The sequence below is a fragment of the Mesoplodon bidens genome (genome assembly GCF_964165515.1).
Source record: "Mesoplodon bidens genome assembly, chromosome: 2".
Lineage (NCBI taxonomy): Eukaryota > Metazoa > Chordata > Mammalia > Artiodactyla > Ziphiidae > Mesoplodon > Mesoplodon bidens.
In genome coordinates, this window is record NC_138177.1 from 26380570 (window position 1) to 26399344 (window position 18775).

At 42.0% G+C, this 18775-nt stretch overlaps 1 protein-coding gene across 1 annotated transcript in view; it reads right to left on the reverse strand.

Annotated features, from left to right (window-relative positions):
* Positions 1-18775, reverse strand: part of ADCY10 (adenylate cyclase 10) — a gene marked incomplete at its 3' end in the record, with an annotated part of 106331 nt that overhangs the window by 79512 nt on the left and 8044 nt on the right. Inside the window, exons 2-9 of the mRNA XM_081256265.1 lie at positions 16572-16779; positions 15783-15887; positions 14502-14540; positions 14158-14301; positions 11085-11290; positions 8694-8790; positions 4518-4606; positions 1297-1488 (exon numbers count right to left, since the gene is read on the reverse strand). Coding sequence (XP_081112391.1) covers positions 1297-1488; positions 4518-4606; positions 8694-8790; positions 11085-11290; positions 14158-14301; positions 14502-14540; positions 15783-15887; positions 16572-16722 — 1023 coding nt within the window. The 5' untranslated portion in view covers positions 16723-16779. The remainder of the gene's footprint in view (positions 1-1296; positions 1489-4517; positions 4607-8693; positions 8791-11084; positions 11291-14157; positions 14302-14501; positions 14541-15782; positions 15888-16571; positions 16780-18775) is intronic.

Sequence of the window (18775 nt, forward strand, 5' to 3'; positions counted from 1 at the left end):
CCCCTCTGGGGCCACTGGTGGGTCTGCTTTGCCTGGAAGTTCTGTCCAGTGGCTTGGGAAGGTCTCACGCTGGCAGTTGACACTAACATCTCTCATCTGCTGAGTGCTGACGTGAACTAGGCATTGCAACAAGCGCTTCACACATATATTTTTTAAAACTTCCAACCATCATTTGAGGCAAATACTATCCCCATTTAAATAATATCCCTATTTTTATTCAGGAACAAACCAAGTCTCCGAGAAGTTCAATGACTTGCTAAGGTCACACAGCTGGGAATTGTTGGACCCAGGAACTGTCTCTCCAGGAATTGTCTGGAATGTCTGTTAGACACTGAAGACTGTTCTCTTACGTTCTATGCTCTTTTCTGATGATACACATGAATGAATATGGAAGAAAGTACTAGAGTACACTGTGCTGGAGGGCCCCACTCCCTCAGAAGCACAGAGTTTATTTTTTCTACGAAGAATTTGTTCTTTCTGCCTGGTTCTGGGACAACGTGTGTGAGTCACCCATCTTTGCAGCCCTAGCTTTCAGTGGCTATGAAATGCTCAATAAATGCTTAGTGAATGAATGAGTGTGGGGCAGTAATTGAGTGCCCTGCTCTTAAGATACAGAAACACCTGAGATGGGGAGTCAATTCTCATGAGCACTTCTGTGATAATTTATCACATCATTTTTCTCTGAATTGAATAAGAGCAGATTGAAAACACTGAGAGCTAGAGGTGACACCCACCCCCCACCCACCCCAACTGATTAAGAAACTGAAAGGGGAACTGGAAGTGTACATATGGCAGGTGGAGATTATCAGAAATTACAGCTTCTGGGGTACGACGGTTACTAGAAACCTGACCTAAAATCTCTGGGAGATGCATTATACCCTGGGTTACAGACATACGTATGTATAGTGAAAGCTAGTTCAACACAGTGGTTAAGAGCACAGACGAAGAAGGCACATTACCTGGGTTTGAATCCCAGTCCACCATTTAATCTCATCTTGTCTCAGTATACTCATCTCTACCTAAACCTCCTCATCTGTAAATTGGGGACAATAAGAACAGTAGCTACCTCTTAGAGTAGTCATGAGGAGAAATGAGTAAAATATGTAAAGTGTGGAGAACAATGCCTGGCACAGAGTGAGTGCCATATCCACCATGTAAGCTGTCATTATAACTATGAATAAAGACTGATAGCTCTAGGTTAAAGGTGTCTATTCCCTCCCTCTCCCCCGTGTCCATAGACATGAATGCTAACCTTAAATTATTGGTAGGTTCCCATACCTTGAGTGGGAAATTTACCTTGTCAAACATGAAGACTTTGTTGATTTGGCCTCGGAAGACCTTCAGGACAGAATTAATGTGCACGCAGGCATCCTGGATGGCTGAGCCTATGACTTCTGCTTTGTCTTGGTCCTTAAACATCAGGTTCACAAACACGATCGTCACTGGGCGAAGCTCAGACAAATAACCCCGAAGCTGTTTGTCATCAATCTGCAATTTAGAGGGAAGCTTTCCTTAACATGTGTCCTTGGCAGTGGATCTTTCCTCCCAATATCACCCCTACACCCAAAATTATCACTGGGATAGAACTAGCCTTTTGAGATTCTCTAAGGGAAGCTGAAGTTATCAAAGTTGGGAGGTACAACACAGAGGAGGCAACCCAAAGTAAAAAAGATGGAAATGGAATGGCCTATCAAAATCTCTTCCAATGAGAAACTACACACCTGCTCATTTTTGGCCAGACACCACTCCCTTGCCCCAACTGCTAGCTCCCATCACAATAAAAAAAGGACTGCTCTTCTTTTGGCTCCCTTACGATGTAGGAATAAGCATAGCATGATATGTAATTCAACCTTATATTTTCATAGTAAGGTAACTTCCAGAATATTTTCATAGTCTATCCTATTTTATCCTCAGATGAAATAAAATCAGCATTATTATGCCCATTTTACTAATTAGATAACTGAGAGATGGAGAAATAACATAATTTTCCCAAGTCACATGGGGAAGCAGTAGCAAACAAAAATGCAAATCTACAGACTTCTAGTCCAACATTCCATTTATAACATTCCCCTGCCTCTTGGGGTGGTATATTTCATTCAGCTCCCATCTTTTCTCTAAGTCTATCCACAACAGGCACAGGAAAGGAAAGGAGGGTGTTCCCAAATTATCCCTGCCTATATCATCAGCCCTGAATTTTGTTAAATTAACTGCATAGCAAGCCAATGGGGGAGAATCACTGCATTTTTTCTCCCCCAAATAGCACAAAAGTGTCAAATTCTCCATTGGCTATATGAAACACATCTTCTGGATGAAAGAGGAAATTGTGTATAGGGAATCTTGCAGGCTGAGACACTCCTGGTTTCCTTAATTTGAGACTTTTCATAAAAGAGAATTTAATAATTTCTAACTCACCAATATGATAATTTTCTGAGTTTTCAAATGAATTTCTTAAATAAGTATCAATAATTAATATTAAATACATAATTTTAAATATGTTAAATTAATTAATTAATTAATTAATTAAAAATTTATTCTATCAGGCCATGTGTTCTGAGTTTTGGTTTGGAAAATGCAACCACATCTCTGTTCTTTCTTTTTTTTTTAAACATTTATTTCTATTATATGCCTACAACTCTGTTTTGTTTTACCTTGAATTTTTAAGGGTGCTTTTTATTTTTTTAATTATTTTTAGTTTTTAAATTTATTTTATTTATTTTTGGCTGCATTGGGTTTTCATTGTTGCACTCGGGCTTTCTCTAGTTGCAGCAAGGGCTACTCTTTGCTGCAGTGCACGCGTTTCTCATTGTGGTGGCTTCTCTTTGCTGCAGAGCACAGGCTCTAGGCGTTCGGGCTTCAGTAGCTGTAGCACGCATGCTCAGTAGTTGTGGCTCATGGGCTCTAGAGCGCAGGTTCAGTAGTTATGGTACACAGGCTTACTTGCTCCGCGGCATGTGGGATCTTCCCGCACCAGGGATCGAACCCGTGTCCCCTGCATTGGCAGGTGGATTCTTAACCACTGTGCCACCAGGGAAGTCCCCACATCTCTGTTCTTGAAGTGCAGGGACAGGCCTTGGTAAAGCTGTAAAAGGTTTCTCTTTTGCCGCCTTTCAGCCCCCTTAGCTGTTATATCTTCAGCTGGTGCTCGTCATTCCTACTCACAGTTTTCACAGTGACTCATGGAGTCTCACATATCCCATTCCTGTAGACCTTGCTCTCAGCTGGTAACAGCTGAAGAAGCATAATGTGTTATATCTCTTAGAGGGAGGGAGGGGAAGAGGGGGGTGGCTCTCTTGAGCTTCAAAAACCTTGAAGAGTCGAACAACTGCAGCCACTAAAGGTAGTGTTTCTAAACTGAGCAGAATGTGGAGGGGTGCATTCTGATAGCTCTTCAACCCACACTGTGAAGGCAGCTGCCCACTGATCAGGCTTGTCCTACAAAGATTTCCTCTAGGGCACAACTGCATTTTGATGGGATTAAGAATTAAAACAGCCATATATTAGAGGCAGTGTATAGCCTGTGCAAAAAACGTAGGGTTCAGAGAGAACAGGGTTCAAATCCTAGCCACATTTTCTACTTTACAACCTCAGGAAAGTTCATGGCATCCTCTGGGTCTGTTTTCTCACATATAAGGGATAAGAATATCTGCCAAGGATTGTGAAGAATAAATATATGAAAGGGTAGAGGGACTTCCCTGGTGGTGCAATGGATAGGACTCCGAGCTCCCAACGCAGGGGCCCTGGGTTCAATCCCTGGTCAGGGAATTAGATCCCACGTGCATGCTGCAACTAAGAGTTCACATGCCACAACTAAGTAGCCCGCCTGCCACAGCTAAGACCCGGTGCAACCAAAAAAATAAATATTAAAAAAAAAAACAGTGAACCACTTGGCTATAAATGTAGTTCAGATATATGTAGGCTATAAAAAGAAAGAAAGAAAGAAAGAAAGAAAGAAAGAAAGAAAGAAAGAAAGAAAGAAAGAAAGAAAGAAAGTAGAGTGTCTGGCATATGGTGAGTGCTCAGTAACAGTTATAATTTGCACAGATTAATGCATTTGAGAGAACCTAGATCTAAGCAAATGCAAAGGGAAAACTTTGGGGGCTGGAGGTAGTTCTGAGAGTTCTAATTATCTGTATTAACTTTCAAAGCTTAAGATCCAATTCAAGTGACTTAAGAGAAACAGTATCATTCACTTGATGTCTTTCTGCTATGTGGCCTATAGAAAGGGTAACCATATGTTCTTATATACTTGGGACAGTTTCAGTTTGCCCAGTTGTGTAAGGCAACACAGTCCTAGTTTACGCCTGTTGTCACAGTGTAATTATGAATAATGCCCCTTTAACTCTTAAAAGTATCCTGATGTGAACAATAAACTTTTCAGTCACCTAGGCATGGAGAATGTCAGCCCCACCTCTTTTTACTTCAATTAAACATTTTACAAGCTACTGATTTTCTTGATCTTAACAGCTGTCCAAGATCCCTGACACACCAAAAGCCAATAAATTAAAATGTGAAAATACCTGTTTCGATATGCTTTCCATCACATACTTTTGTAGGGACAACTCCAGTTCAGGATCGGACTCCAGCATGCAAACAAGCCTCAGGAGGTCTAAGAGGGCAGAAGGAGGGGCAGGCTCAGAAAGGGAAGCTTGGCTCTGCTAGAGAGAGGCACCTCCCAGTCCCCATTCCCTTGGGCAGTGGTCTTCACTGTTCAGTCAGGACACTCTGGGCTACCTAGTGGCCAAATAGGGCCAAGGGAAATCCAATGAGAAGTTCTCAGAAGTCACAGGTTTCCCAAAATTCAGTTGTGTGTAGCTCAAAACCCTGTTCTAATTGTCATCACGCTTCAGAACTTAAGGAGGCTTTCACCTCCATACTTGGCCTAAAAGTCTTGCCACAGGTGACGGGAATGGAGAGATGAGGGAATGCCAATGGAGGACAATGGTGACAGAATGTAGGGGATGACAGAGTTGAAAGAGCAGCACAAGTAAGATTCAGGACACTGGCTTCTGATCTCAGGTTTGATACTAACTCACTGTGTGACTCTGGACAAGTCGCTTTACTGCCCTGGTTGACTCCTACTTCCTTGTCCAGGGGGAGAAAAGCACTGGGGTTTCATTATCTCTATGGTTCTCGTTACTGTAATGGTTGATAGTTCCATACTCTAAAATAGACTGATAGGAGGTGGTAAGAATGAGCTTGAAGAAATCAAAAAATGAGGGAGAAAGAAAGGATGATAGGCTTTTAGCAGGGAATGAAATAATGATAATGTGAAAAAAATAGTTGAAAAATAACAATGGAGTCTGAAAGGGATACAAATTAAGAAGAAAATTTAATTTTAAAGTCTTTATGGAATATATTCAAAACCTAGTATATTTAAAACACCATGCTAGGCACTGTGTGGGGAAAAAAAGTCATTAGGAAACTTGGACTTTTTCCTGGAGGCACTGACTTATGGACATTTAAGTATAATATTTTTAGAGAATTTAAATAGAAAAGAGGCCAAATGGGCTAAAAGATTATAAAGACCAGAGAGATTCAGAGGAAGCAGGGGCCTAGACAAACTGGTTTAATCTGAAAAGGGTTCAAAGGAGAACTAGGGATTTTACTCAGTCTTGAATGACTTACAGCTTTTTCCTAGAAGGATTGAGGAGGGCATTCCTAGCAGAGGGAACCAAGTTGGTTAAAGTCAAGAATGAGCACAGTATGTTACTCTAGCCTGCCTGGAGCCCCATGTGAATATTGGAGATTAACAAGAAATGACATTAAATAGACTGTGGAAAAAGGCAAAGAGCTCAGGAAGAGAGCAGGAGTTGTAAAGGTCTAGACTATTAAGGTGGTAATGGTTATGGAGACAAAACTTATAAAGAATTTGGCTGGTTTTCAGTTTCTAGTACCTGAGAGTAACTTCTAAATCTTTGGGATTTCCCAGTTAATAGGATTGTCTCTGTTATTCACTGTGGGCCCTTTGGACCACACCTGAATTTATGCTAATGAGATGATTCAGGATAGGGGTCTATCTGGAAAGACCAAGCACATGATAAGAGGGTTGGGGCTTTGAGCCTGGTGATTAGAGCCTGACCTCCAGGACTTCTGAGGAGGGAATGGGGACTGGAGATTTAGTTCAATTGCAAGGTCAATGATTCAATCAACATGGCTACTTAATTAAATGCCAATAAAATCTCTGAACCCCCAAAAGCTTGGGTGAGCTTCCCTGGTTGGTAATCATACCTTGATGTGCAGGGAGAGTGATGTGTCCTGAGGATACAGAAGCTTCATGTTTGGGACTCTCCCAGACCTCACCCTATGTGTCTAGAGATAAATACAACACTGGTCTTCATTTGTATCCTTTACACTAAAGCCATCATCATAAGCATAGCACTTTCCTGAATTCTGTGAGTTATAGTGAATATTGAACTATAGTGAATTATTTATTGAACCTGAGAGCACTGTGGGAACCCTTGGATCTGTAGCCAGTTGGTCAGAAGTGCAGGTGGCCTGGTGATCTCAGAGCTTGCAGCTGGTGTCTGAAATAAGGAGAGTCTTATGGAGGACTCCACCTATCTGTGCTAACTCCAGGTAATTAGCACCAGAATTGCACTGAAGTATTGCAGTGACCAAAATAAGGCCAGAAGAAGCTCTTTATTGAAGGCATCATTAAGATCTAGGAGTTGGGATGGGATACAAGTCAAGGAGTGTCACCAGACTTTCTCCATCTTTGGAGCTTTTGGGTTCTTGGCCTTTCCTGGTCAATTTTCCTGCAGTTCCCCTCAGTGTCCCTCCCAACCCATTACCTACTGCAGTTTTGTAAAATTACAGTCTACTATTTGTGATGTTCAAAATATTCAAGACCTACACATAAATGATGAGAAAGAAAAATGATTCAAAGATATTTCTGAAGTTTCTAGTTTGGATGAAGAAATGGTTTTTTGGGAAAGATAAGTAGCATAGAATTTAGACAATGTTGAAATAAATTTCTAGGCCCAAGATGGAGCTGTTCCCTGCCCAGGGTGCCATGTCAGCAAACCAAGACTTAGATAACGTTTGTTTCCCTGTAAATGCTCCTCTTAACCAGAAATGCAATAATCTAGTCAGCCAATCCCCAAATGCCAAGCCAACTCTGGGCCTTCTCACCCCAAACAAGACTAACTATAAAGGGCTTCCCTGGTGGTGCAGTGGTTGAGAGTCCGCCTGCCGACGCAGGGGACACGGGTTCGTGGCCCGGTCCGGGAAGATCCTGCGTGCCGCGGAGCGGCTGGGCCCGTGAGCCATGGCCACTGAGCCTGCGCGTCCGGAGCCTGTGCTCCGCAACGGGAGAGGCCACAACAGTAAGAGGCCCGCGTACTGCAAAAAAAAAAAAAAAAAAAAAAAGACTAACTATATGACCCCAGCCAATCAGATATTTTTTATTTGTCTCTTCCTTTATTCTTTACCCTATAAAAGCTTCTTGCCCTCCACACCATTTTGCAGAAGACTGTCTACTTCATGAAGTGTTAAAGTTTGTTTTGGGGCTTCCCTGGTGGTGCGGTGGTTAAGAGTCCGCCTGCCAATGCAGGGGACACGGGTTCGAGCCCTGGTCTGGGAAGATCCCACATGCCGCAGAGCAACTAAGCTCACGTGCCACAACTACTGAGCCTGCGCTCTAGAGTCTGTGAGCCACAGCTACGGAGCCTGCGTGCTGCTACTACTGAAGCCCATGCACCCTAGAGCCTGTGCTCCACAACAAGAGAAGCCACCGCAATGAGAGGCCCGCACTGCAACGAAGAGTAGCCCCCGCTCACCACAACTAGAGAAAGCCCGCGCACAGCAACAAAGACCCAACGCAGCCAAAAATAAGTAAATAAAATAAATTTAAAAATTAAAAAAAAAAAAGTTTGTTTTGTATCACCTAAATTGTCCTGCTTTCCTCACCCTAGTCCCAGCCCTGTGGAGTCATGAGGAAATCCAGCATAGATGAATGGTTCCACAAAAGGTGGGTAGAGAAGACCAGACAGTCAAGGACAGATCCCTGAAATCATCAACATTTAAGGAATAGAAAGGGCACTGAAAATGGGTAGTTTGAGGGGTAAAAGCAAAACTAGGAAGGAATATTCTTGAAAGCAAGGAAAGAGGAGAAGGTAGTATCCAGAAAAAGAGAGTATCTAAAGCCAAGCACCTAGTATGAGGCCTGAAGAGAGGTCAGCTGGTTTGGTAAGTTGATGGTTATTAGTGACCTTGACATAAACAGTCTCAGTAGACAGGAGAAGTGGACAGAAGCTAGATGTCAGGGGCTCAAGACTGACAAGTAGGTGAACACATGCCCCCTCACCTCCGAGGTGCATGTAATCAATGCTTATTAGGTGAATAAGTAAATGAGAGGATAGAAGAAAAGGCAGAGACATACAGATTACTATTCTGAGAAGTTTGGTGGTGAAGGTTAGAAGGGAAAAGTAGGGTTCATAGAAGTTTTATTTTTTTCTTTTATCATGGAGAAGACTTGCAAATGTTTGGACGATGAGGGAAGGAGTCATTGCCAAGGGAGAGGTAGAGGAGCTGAGGAAGGTTGTGGGGAATGGGAAGGACGTCCCTTTTGTGTGCTGCTGGGACTGGGAGCTGTACTGAGGAGGCCAATCACTTGTAATGGAGCCCCTGGCATTGGATAAGACCCTACTGACCAATTGTAGAGGCAAAGGCTTTTGTCTATAGAGGGTACTTACTTTTGCGGTCACTAGAAGGATAATAATCCATGAAAGCCATACACTTTGCGAAAAATTCGTCAAAGTTAAAAGAAGAGGGTGGTTTTAAGAAATTAACCTAAATTGAAAAAAAAAAAGAGAAGTTTTTGGTTATTCTGAGGGCTGTCTGGTCCTTTGAATGTAATTTCTCAACAGAAAGGGCAGGGTGTATGCTTTTGAATATCCAGGACATGATAAACAGAGACTAGCATACTTAAACAATGAAGAGCTTTATTTGCCTGTGACTACATTAAAAATATCTCCGATTGGTCATTAAAATCTCAATCTTTGGTATATGGGCTTCCCTGGTGGCGCAGTGGTTGGGAGTCCGCCTGCTGATGCAGGGGACACTGGTTCGTGCCCCGGTCCAGAAAGATCCCACATGCTGCGGAGTGGCTGGGCCCGTGAGCCATGGCCGCTGAGCCTGCGCGTCCGGAGCCTGTGCTCCACAACGGGAGAGGCCACAACGGTGAGAGGCCCGCGTACCGCAAAAAAAAACCCCAAAAAACCCCTCAATCTTTGGTATATACACAGAGGACCATTCCAAGGGGCTGACCTGTATACTTTTCCAGTCTTAGAACTTTCTTCTTCTTTTTCTTCTTCTTTTATAATTTTTAATTCAAATAAATCCTGGTTAAACTGTACATCATTTCTTTCTTACAAGCGTAAAAAGACAAAGGGTGCTAATGCCCCAAAAGGTATCAAGAACAGCACCAGTAATAAGATTCATATCAAACCATGAACCCCAAGATATGATACATGGAGAATGGCACAACCTCGTTTCTGTGACATTCTTGCCCCCCAAATGGATAGATAACCTTAGTCCAATAATGAGAAACTATCAGGCAAAACCAGACAGAGGGACATACACTAAAATAACTGATTAATGCTCTTCTTACATGTCAAGGTCGTAAAAGACAAGGAAAAACTAAAAAACTGTTTTAGAGATTGCAGGAGGCTAGGTAAAAATAACAAAATGTGGTGTGAGATCACGGATAGAATCCTGGAACATTCCACTGAGGACTTTAGTGGGAAAATAGGTGAAATCCAAATAAGGCCTTTAATTAGTGAGTAGTATTGCACCAATGTTAATTTTCAGGTTTTGACTATTGCACTCTGGTTATGAAGAATGCTAACATTTGGGGAAGCTGGGTAAGGGATATATGCAAACACTCATATTATTTTTGAACTTTCTTGTGAGTCTAAAATTAATTTAAAAATTAAAAACAATTTTTAAAAGTATACGGAATGATTGAAGAAGATGGGGAATGGGGGGCATTGCTATCACCCAGCTAGGTCATGCAGCTGGGATGTGTATTACTGGGAGAGTGAGTGGGGGAGGGCTGTGAGGGTTGTAGACTGATGCATACCTAGTACATTGTGTGTGGGGGGATGAGGAGGCTCTCATCTTTGCCTGCAATTCCATGTGTTCACCATCTTTTCTTTCCATCTGCCAAGCAGTCTCATTCTTGGTTCATCTAGCAGCACAGCTCTGCCCCCTTTCTCTAATTGGCTATATCCCAAGGACCGTTCTGCTTATAGTTGGTCTTCAACTTAACTACAGTGCTTTCTACTAGGCAGGGCCACAAGAAAAGTCTCTTCCTTCACTCATCTTTGCTGCCCCTGCTCACCTTCAATCCTCACCCTCGGTGATTCCTCACCCTGAGTTAGGAGAGTGTTGAGTAGAGAACCTGAAGGCCAATGGCAGCCGTCAAAACTACAACCCTCTGCTCCTAGGGAATAGCCAGGAGACTCTTCCTTTCATTAAGCAAGGGCACTAGTCCCCCCAAAGGCCTCCATACCGAAATTCCACATCCTTGGTTACCATGGAGAAGCCTGATCATTTCCTCTTGAACTCACCAGCCTTGGTTCCTCCCAGAGGAGGTGTTCTGGACCAATACTTTATTTATTTATTTATTTATTTATTTATTTGGCTGTGTTGGGTCCTCGTTGCTGCGCGCAGGCTTTCCTCTAGTTGCAGGGAGCGGGGCCTACTCTTCATTGTGGTGCGCGGGCTTCTCATTGCGGTGGCTTCTCTTGTTGCGGAGCACAGACTCTAGGCGCCTGGGCTTCAGCAGTTGTGGCATGAAGGCTCAGTAGTTTTGGCTCACGGGCTTAGCTGCTTTGTGGCATGTGGGATCTTCCCGGACAAGGGCTCGAACCCATGTCCCCTGCATTGGCAGGCGGATTCTTAACCACTGTGCCACCAGGGAAGTCCCTGGATCAATACTTTTTAATCTAACCCAGACTGACCCCATCCAAGTCTCCAGCCTGGAAGCTTCATGGAACCAGTGGCTTCCTAGTGGCTTTTCTGACAGGAGGCCCCTGGCACAGACTGGCAGAACTTTCTGCAAGTGACAGGATCACACCTACCTTTACTGCTCTCTGATCTGGAATCCTCTCAATTTCAATCATGCTCCGGTCACAGAGCTGCCAGCAGTTTGGTGATAGAATGACATCATTCATCTGGGCCATGTTCTGCGCCAGGCGCACGTCATCCACCGCCTGACCAATCACTAGAAAGTAGTTTCGAGTTTCATCTCCAAAGACCAACATGGTGATGTGGCCGGCAGCCAGGCCTGGCAAGAAGGCAAGCAATGGATTTGCATGAGAGGTTCTGGCTTAGTCCCCAGCAGCATGGGTTCTTGGACAAATCAGAATCTTGAGCATCCCAGAGCAAAATCTAGTTTCTAAAATTTTACATGGAAATCAGAGCAGTCTATTCTGGGCCTGGCCCTTCCCAAACTCCTTTTCTCCCAAAGCTAGCAAGTTACCCACTTGTTTTCACCTTTCTATGACATTTAGCTCCCTAGATGGCCCTATCAGTCCCCAAAGTTATTTTATCTTTTCTTCAATTTATTTATACTTTGACTTATTTATACTTCTTATTTATACAGAGGACAGTTTTAATGATTTCTGTTTGGGAACAACTTGCATTTTATCAGAGATTGAGGGTCTAGCTGAAAAGAAGCACTTAGGGTGAAATTTCAGGCAATAGCCAGAAAAGAAAAGGTAGGGGAAAGGAACAGGCATTTTGACTGTCAAGTTCTATCCCAAGAATGTGTCCTCCAGTTGTTTTCAAGTTGGGAGCTGAAGGTTTTGGTAGCAAAGCAACAGAAGAGAGAATGTTGTAAAATATGACATGTATACAAAATGTATGTATACATGAACTGTAAGTGATACACAGTTCTTTTAAATGACTATAATTCACATAATCAAAGTTTGTTTTTTATCTTTGCTCTCTGCCATGCTGATTTGTCAAAGCTGATTTCCCCTGATATATACATATGGTTTGTTTTCCCTCTGAAACATACTGATGCTTAGGCTCACTAAAAGAAAAGTTATTGCATTGGAAATAAAACCAAAAATAAACAAATGGGACCTCATCAAACTTACAAGCTTTTGCAAAGCAAAGGAAACCATAAAAACAAACAAAAAACAGAAAAGACGACCTACAGAATGGGAGAAAATATTTGCAAATGATGTGACAGGCTAAGGCTTAATCTCCAAAATATACAAATGGCTCATACAACTCAACAACAAAAAAACAAACAACCCAATCGAAAAATGGGGAGAAGACCTTAAGAGACATTTCTCCAAAGAAGACATACAGATGGCCAGTAGGTGCATGAAAAGATGCTCAACATCCCGAATTATTAGAGAAATGCAAATCAAAACTACAATGAGGTACCACCTCACAGCAGTCAGAATGGCCATCATTAATAAGTCTACAAATAACAAATGCTGGAGAGGGTGTGGAGGAAAGGGAACTCCTGCACTGTTGGTGGGAATGTAAGTTGGTTCAGCCACTATGGAAAACACTGTGGAGGTTCCTCAGTAAACTAAAAATAGAATTACCATATGACCCAGCAATCCCACTCCTGGGCATATACCTGGACAAAACTATAATTCAAAAAGATACATGTACCCCTATATTCATAGCAGCACGATTCACAATAGCCAAAACATGGAAACAACCTAAATGCCCATTGACAGATGAATGGATAAAGAAGATGTGGTACATATATACAATGGAATACTACTCAGCCATAAAAAAGAACGAAATAATGCCATTTGCAGCAACATGGATGCAACTAGATATTATCATACTAGTGAAGTCAGAAAGAGAAAGACAAATACCATATGATATCACTTATATGTGGAATCTAAAATATGGCACAAATGAACCTATCTACAAAACAGAAAGAGACTCATAGACATAGAGAACAGACTTATGGTTGCCAAAGGAAGGACTGGGAGTTTGGGATTAGCAGATGTAAACTATTATATATAGGATGGATAAACAACAAGGTCCTACTGTATAGCACAGGGAACTATATTGAATATCCTGTGATAAACCATAATGGAAAAGCATATAAAAAAAAGAATGTATGTATATAAGTGACTCAATTTGCTGTACAGCAGAGATTGGTACAGCGTTGTAAATTAACTATACTTCAATTTTAAAAATTTAAAAACAAAATTAAATTTAAAAAAAAGAAAAAAAATTTACTGGAACCACTTCACTTCTCTAACAGCCACTCAGCATACACATGAAGGGTCCCCATCATTTCCAAGAAGGATTATATGTCAAAACTCTCTAGGTGTTAACTTGGAAAAATAAGATTCAGTATTATAACAACTTTGATTATTTTTTCAACAGAAGATTTAACTAATTTGGAAATTCTGAATAACCTAAAGAAAACTGAGAAGCAGTTAATTGGATAACTTCTGATCTTCTCATCATCTCTGATACTCGAGAATTATAAAGTTTACAAAGTTTAGTTAGGCAAAAGCTAACACCAACAGCAACAGCTGTAACTCATCATTTACACTTCTCAGAATCTCATTCCCCACCTGTGAAATCCTTTGATGCCTGTACCTCAGGACTGTGGTGAAGTGGAAATGACAAAGTGTAATGTCTGCAACACACTTGGAAATATGTGTGATTGTTATTGTACGTGTGAATTTAAGAAGCCCTCTATTAAGTGGAGCTGTGTTGCAGGTTGAACTTGTAAGCTTTTCTTAGACATGATTCTTATGAAGTGGGGGAGGACCAGTCTTACGACATTGCTGAATCTATGTAATCACAAGCTGCTCGCTGTTGTGCTTAATGATACATATTGTTGACAGAAGCAAGACCTAATCATAATAACAGCAATAGTAACGATAAAGACTATTTTGTGGAGTGGTGTCTATGTGCCGGGTACTATACTAACCACTTAAGTTTACTTTTTTGTAAGAGTCTCTGGGGTAGATATTAGTTCTCTTAACGGATAAGTGAGGGAACCAAAATTCACATTCTGGTTAACCTAATCCAAAGTTCAAGACAAGATGGTGGACCTGAGTCACAGTGTTCTACTTTTTCTCTTTAGCGGGGAGATGCCTCAGGAGTCAGGACCTATATCCAAACTGCTATAGCATCTCTTCTTTCTCAAGAGCTTACCTATCTTGACTCGGACATCCAGGCCTTCTTCAGACTCCTGGGTCTCAAACAATCCATGGATCTCCAGGCTACATTTAATTACCACCGTGATGATGTTTTTCAGTTGCCTCCGCTCCACCTTCCACAGGGCTAGCAGCGCATCACCTTGAAAAGGAAGACACACCGGAGGTCCTGCCCTGCCCTGGGGGTCAGTCTATTTTGTATGAAATCTGTACAGAATTACACTTCAAACATTTCTCCACCCGGTCTGCTGGCCACTGCTTTCTCTGAGATGCCTCCTTTGTCAGAGCACAGGCCCCTCAGCATTCCTTTCTTACCCCTGCTATGTCGGTAAGCCCCCATACCTGCAAATTTTAAGATGTCTCCTCCAAAAATCAACACTTCTGAGGAAAAAAAAAAAAGAGAGAAGGTAAAATCAAACTCTGGTTTCTTTCTTTTAAATTATGTAAGTTTCAGGTGTACAGAATAACTTTGATTTCTTAAAGCTAATAAAAAGAATCTACTCTTCAACAGTGGGATAGAAATTAGGTCAAGAGAAGAGCAATTCAGAGAATAGGTTTATACTAAAGATGTCATTTCAGACAAGGCACTTAAATCCATTTGAGTCTGTTTCCTCAACTGCAGAATGAGAACAGTGAACTAGATTATGTACCTGCTCTGTTTTTGTGAATGGGAAAAGATAGGAACGAAGACGGTGGGATTGATGAGGAGGCTTAAGGACAGCTATCCTACTCCCATGATAATGGGATGTTCTTCCCTGATCTAGGTATGTGATGAGCAGGGGCTTGAGTGAGTGTGGGTGAGTACAGACATGAGTGACAGGACTCCATAAGAGCTGAAAATCAGAAAAAAAACACAACTATGGTCAACTTGGGTTTTGTTTATTAACAATTTGCATTTTGTTTACTTAGGCTTTCTGACATAAATGGACATTTTTCCTCTTATTTTTGCATCATTGCAAATTTGTTGAGCACCGCTGTGCTGAGTGTAATGCAAAAAGGAATTAGATACAGTTTCTGCTTTTAATGACAATCAAATTTTATCTAGTGGGTGATATTAAGATATTACTAGGGAACTCAGAGCCTAATAATAGACTAGACCTAAGATTTACCTTAATAGAATAAATCCTTTTCTTCATGAATAGTTTGAATTAATAATGCAAACAAGTTGTTAGGCAGAGGTTGAAAATGAGACCAAAGTTGCAGTCAGCTGGAAGTACTTCAGAATCCATTATCAGGACACAAATTACTGACAAGTTGATTATAAATCACTCATCTATTCATACCATATTCTCTTAATGACTGTGTTTGAGTTATACTGATGCTAGCTTTTTGGAGTTATTGAATATAACTAAAAGAATTACTACGACAGTTCTTTTAAAAGTAGTCTCTAATTTAGTTTTGTAACTAATGCAAAACTAATCCCTCAAATAGTCTGTGTTAATGAGGTTTGATTGCATTCCTTCATTTGTACTGTATTATATTTCAAAAAGACTGGTTTCATACACATTCCATGGAGACAGTGAAGAATGCTAAGCAACAGTACTTTATCAGGTTATAACCACCAAATACAGAAAAACAATGAATTGAAATATGCTTAAGTCAGAAACCTATGGGGACACTTACTCTCCACTATTGCACTTATATAGTGGTTGAGGATCTCCACCAACTGCTCAGCCCCTCTGTCCATGTACATGGCTGTGCTGAACTTCTCAGTCATTGCAGTAAAACCTGTAACAAATGTGCAGCTAGTTTCCCTGGGTGCTGGGAGGAACCAAACAGTCAGGAGAAGAGGACCACACTGGTGAGCAGGGGGCCTCAGCTTTTAAGAACTGGCAGGGTTTCTCTTAAATGATCTATGTGTCTGGTCAAGTGTCAGATATTGGGCCTTCTCTATTTATTATTTTAGGGGTCAGGGAAAGGCACCAGATAACTCTTCCCTCCTAATTTCTCAACTTGTACAGGGATGACTGCAATTTCTTTAACTGGATATAGAACTTCCATTTCATGGCAATGAAAACTCATAAAATTCAAAGACTTCTGAAGAGGTGGCAAGTTTCCTGTTAAGCTGTAAACAACATCTGGAGAGGCCATTTTCTGAGGTCAATTTTGCCTGGGATGCTGTGGGGCATGGGGGGTTGAGTCAGTTGGGACAGGGCCATTGGAGCCTGAAGTTCCAGGCCTGTGACGTGGACATCTTAAAGATTTGCCCATTACTGGACATGCTGGGTAAGGGAAGAAGAAAGGGAGCCAGGTCCACAGGTTATCCCTCCTCCCTCCAGTTTTCTCAGTAGGAATATTTGCAGTAACAGCACAAAAACTCAAAAATGCTCCCCCACTCTGCAGTCAAGCTCTGCATGTGATTCCGATTCAAGCTTGTTGTTCCCCCACATTAAACATTCCTTTTGCACTTGCCTGAAATATCAACAAACATCAAGACTCCATCAAAATAATCCACAGAAGGTCGCTCTGGAGAAAAATCTCCATAGACAATGAGGTCCGGTAAATGAGCTGCTATTTTGACGATGGACCGATCCTGTGATTCATGTTCTCTTCGAGTGTTCATGTTAAGGCAGATGTTCAGGATTGTATGGTCACCGCAGGCAGTCCCCAGATAGACCTACTGGAAAGCAAAGCTGAGAATGGAGGCAAACTGACTTACATTCATTTACTCACTTTCCTATTTCTTTCTTCCCTTTTGCTTTGTCTAACCTGTGGACTGCTTATTTAAGTGGCTGAGGTGATAACGATTGAGTTGTTGACCATGCACTTGCGTGAAGGGGTGAGCCCTCAGGGTACAAGTGCTATGGTAGAGGGGCCAGTAGCACTAATCCCTCCGTCCAGGCCCCTTTTCCTTCTGTCCACAAGTCCCCTCTTTCCCTACCCCTCCCTTTTAATCTCTCATCTTTTCTCTCTCCTTTTTGAAAATTAAAAGAGAAAGTGTAGACATGAGTTTATGTTTGTGAATATTTATATAAAGGTGAGTAGCAAAGTGGAGTATTATATATAAGAAAGAGATTGTTTTAAGGTATAGGCGTAAAGAAATAGAGGGAAAGAATTAAAAGGTGTGTGTATGTGTAAGACTTTAAACTGTAAGTGGGAGGAAATATTGTAATTTTAATGTGTTACCCAGTTAGCTTTGAGAAAACTAGGATTTCCTAAGGCATTCATTTAGCTGCTGCGGCTGAAGAAATGATCATGCCTGAATGTTGTAAAAATCATGCTCTCCCACCCTGAAAAGGAATAGCATACCCAGTATTTTCAGAGCAATTCAAGTTCTTGGAATAAGTGATACAGATACTAAGTGAATTAAAAAAAAAAAAAAGGAGGAACTGATACTCATTAACATGGAGGACCTGGTTAATAATTTCAACCAAACATAGGTCATGTTGGGGTACATAAGAGTATTAGAAGGAATAAGTGAGTTAACATATATCTTAGAGTTCAGGAAAGAATTTTTTTTTTTAAATCAGGGAAAACATTAGTATATTAGTATATTTAACAAACAAAAAACCAAACCTTAAAATGGATGGAAACCTCTAAAAATGGGTACTAAATATTAAGTATTAGATAATCTTTAAAAGGAAAAACCTTGGTAAAAGCAAATGTTAAGAAGTGAACAAAAGGGAGAAGTATATAACTAAGGTTAAAAAAAAAGAGTATCATTAAAACACAGCATATGCTAGGAACAGTCAATAGGTGACAAATACATCAAGTAAAAAATTTCAGAGAGTGAATTTGATAAATGCTATATGAATTTATCAAAGAAGGGTGTGAGAATGCCCAGAATGAGCTGAGACTTAGGAAAAATGATGAAGTTAAGAAAACCCAGAGGGACTTTTAGGTTTTATTGAAAGCAAGGTAACACGTGGAACAACTCCTACAGAACACCTCCTGAACGCTGGCAGAAGACCTCAGACCTCCCAAAGGCAAGAAACTCCCCACGTACCTGGGTAGGGCAAAAGAAAAAAGAAGAATAAACAGAGACAAAAGAATGGGGACGGGGGCTTCCCTCGTGGCGCAGTGGTTGAGAGTCCGTCTGCCGATGCAGGGGACTCGGGTTCGTGCCCCGGTCTGGGAGGATCCCACATGCCACGGAGCGGCTGGGCCCGTGAGCCATGGCCACTGGGCCTGCATGTCCGGAGCCTGTGCTCCGCAACGGGAGAGGCCACAGTAGTGAGAGGCCCGCGTACCGCAAAAAAAAAAAAAAAAAAAAAAGAATGGGGACGGGACCTGCACCAGTGGGAGGGAGCCGTGAAGGAGGAAAGGTTTCCACACACTAGGAAACCCCTTCACGGGCGGAGACTGCGGGTGGCGGAGGGGGGAGCTTCGGGGCCGAGGAGGAGAGCGCAGCAACATGGGTATGGAGGGCAAAGCGGGGAGATTCCCGCACAGAGGATCGGTGCCGACCAGCACTCACCAGCCCGAGAGGCTTGTCTGCTCACCCGCCGGGGCGGGACTGGGGTTGGCGGTGTGAACACAGCCTGAAGGGGTTAGTGCACCACGGCTAGGAGGGAGGAAGTCCGGGGAAAAGTGTGGACCTGCCAAAGACGCAAGAGACTTTTTCTTCCCTCTTTGTTTCTTGGTGCGCGAGAAGAGGGGATTAAGAGCGCGTGCGC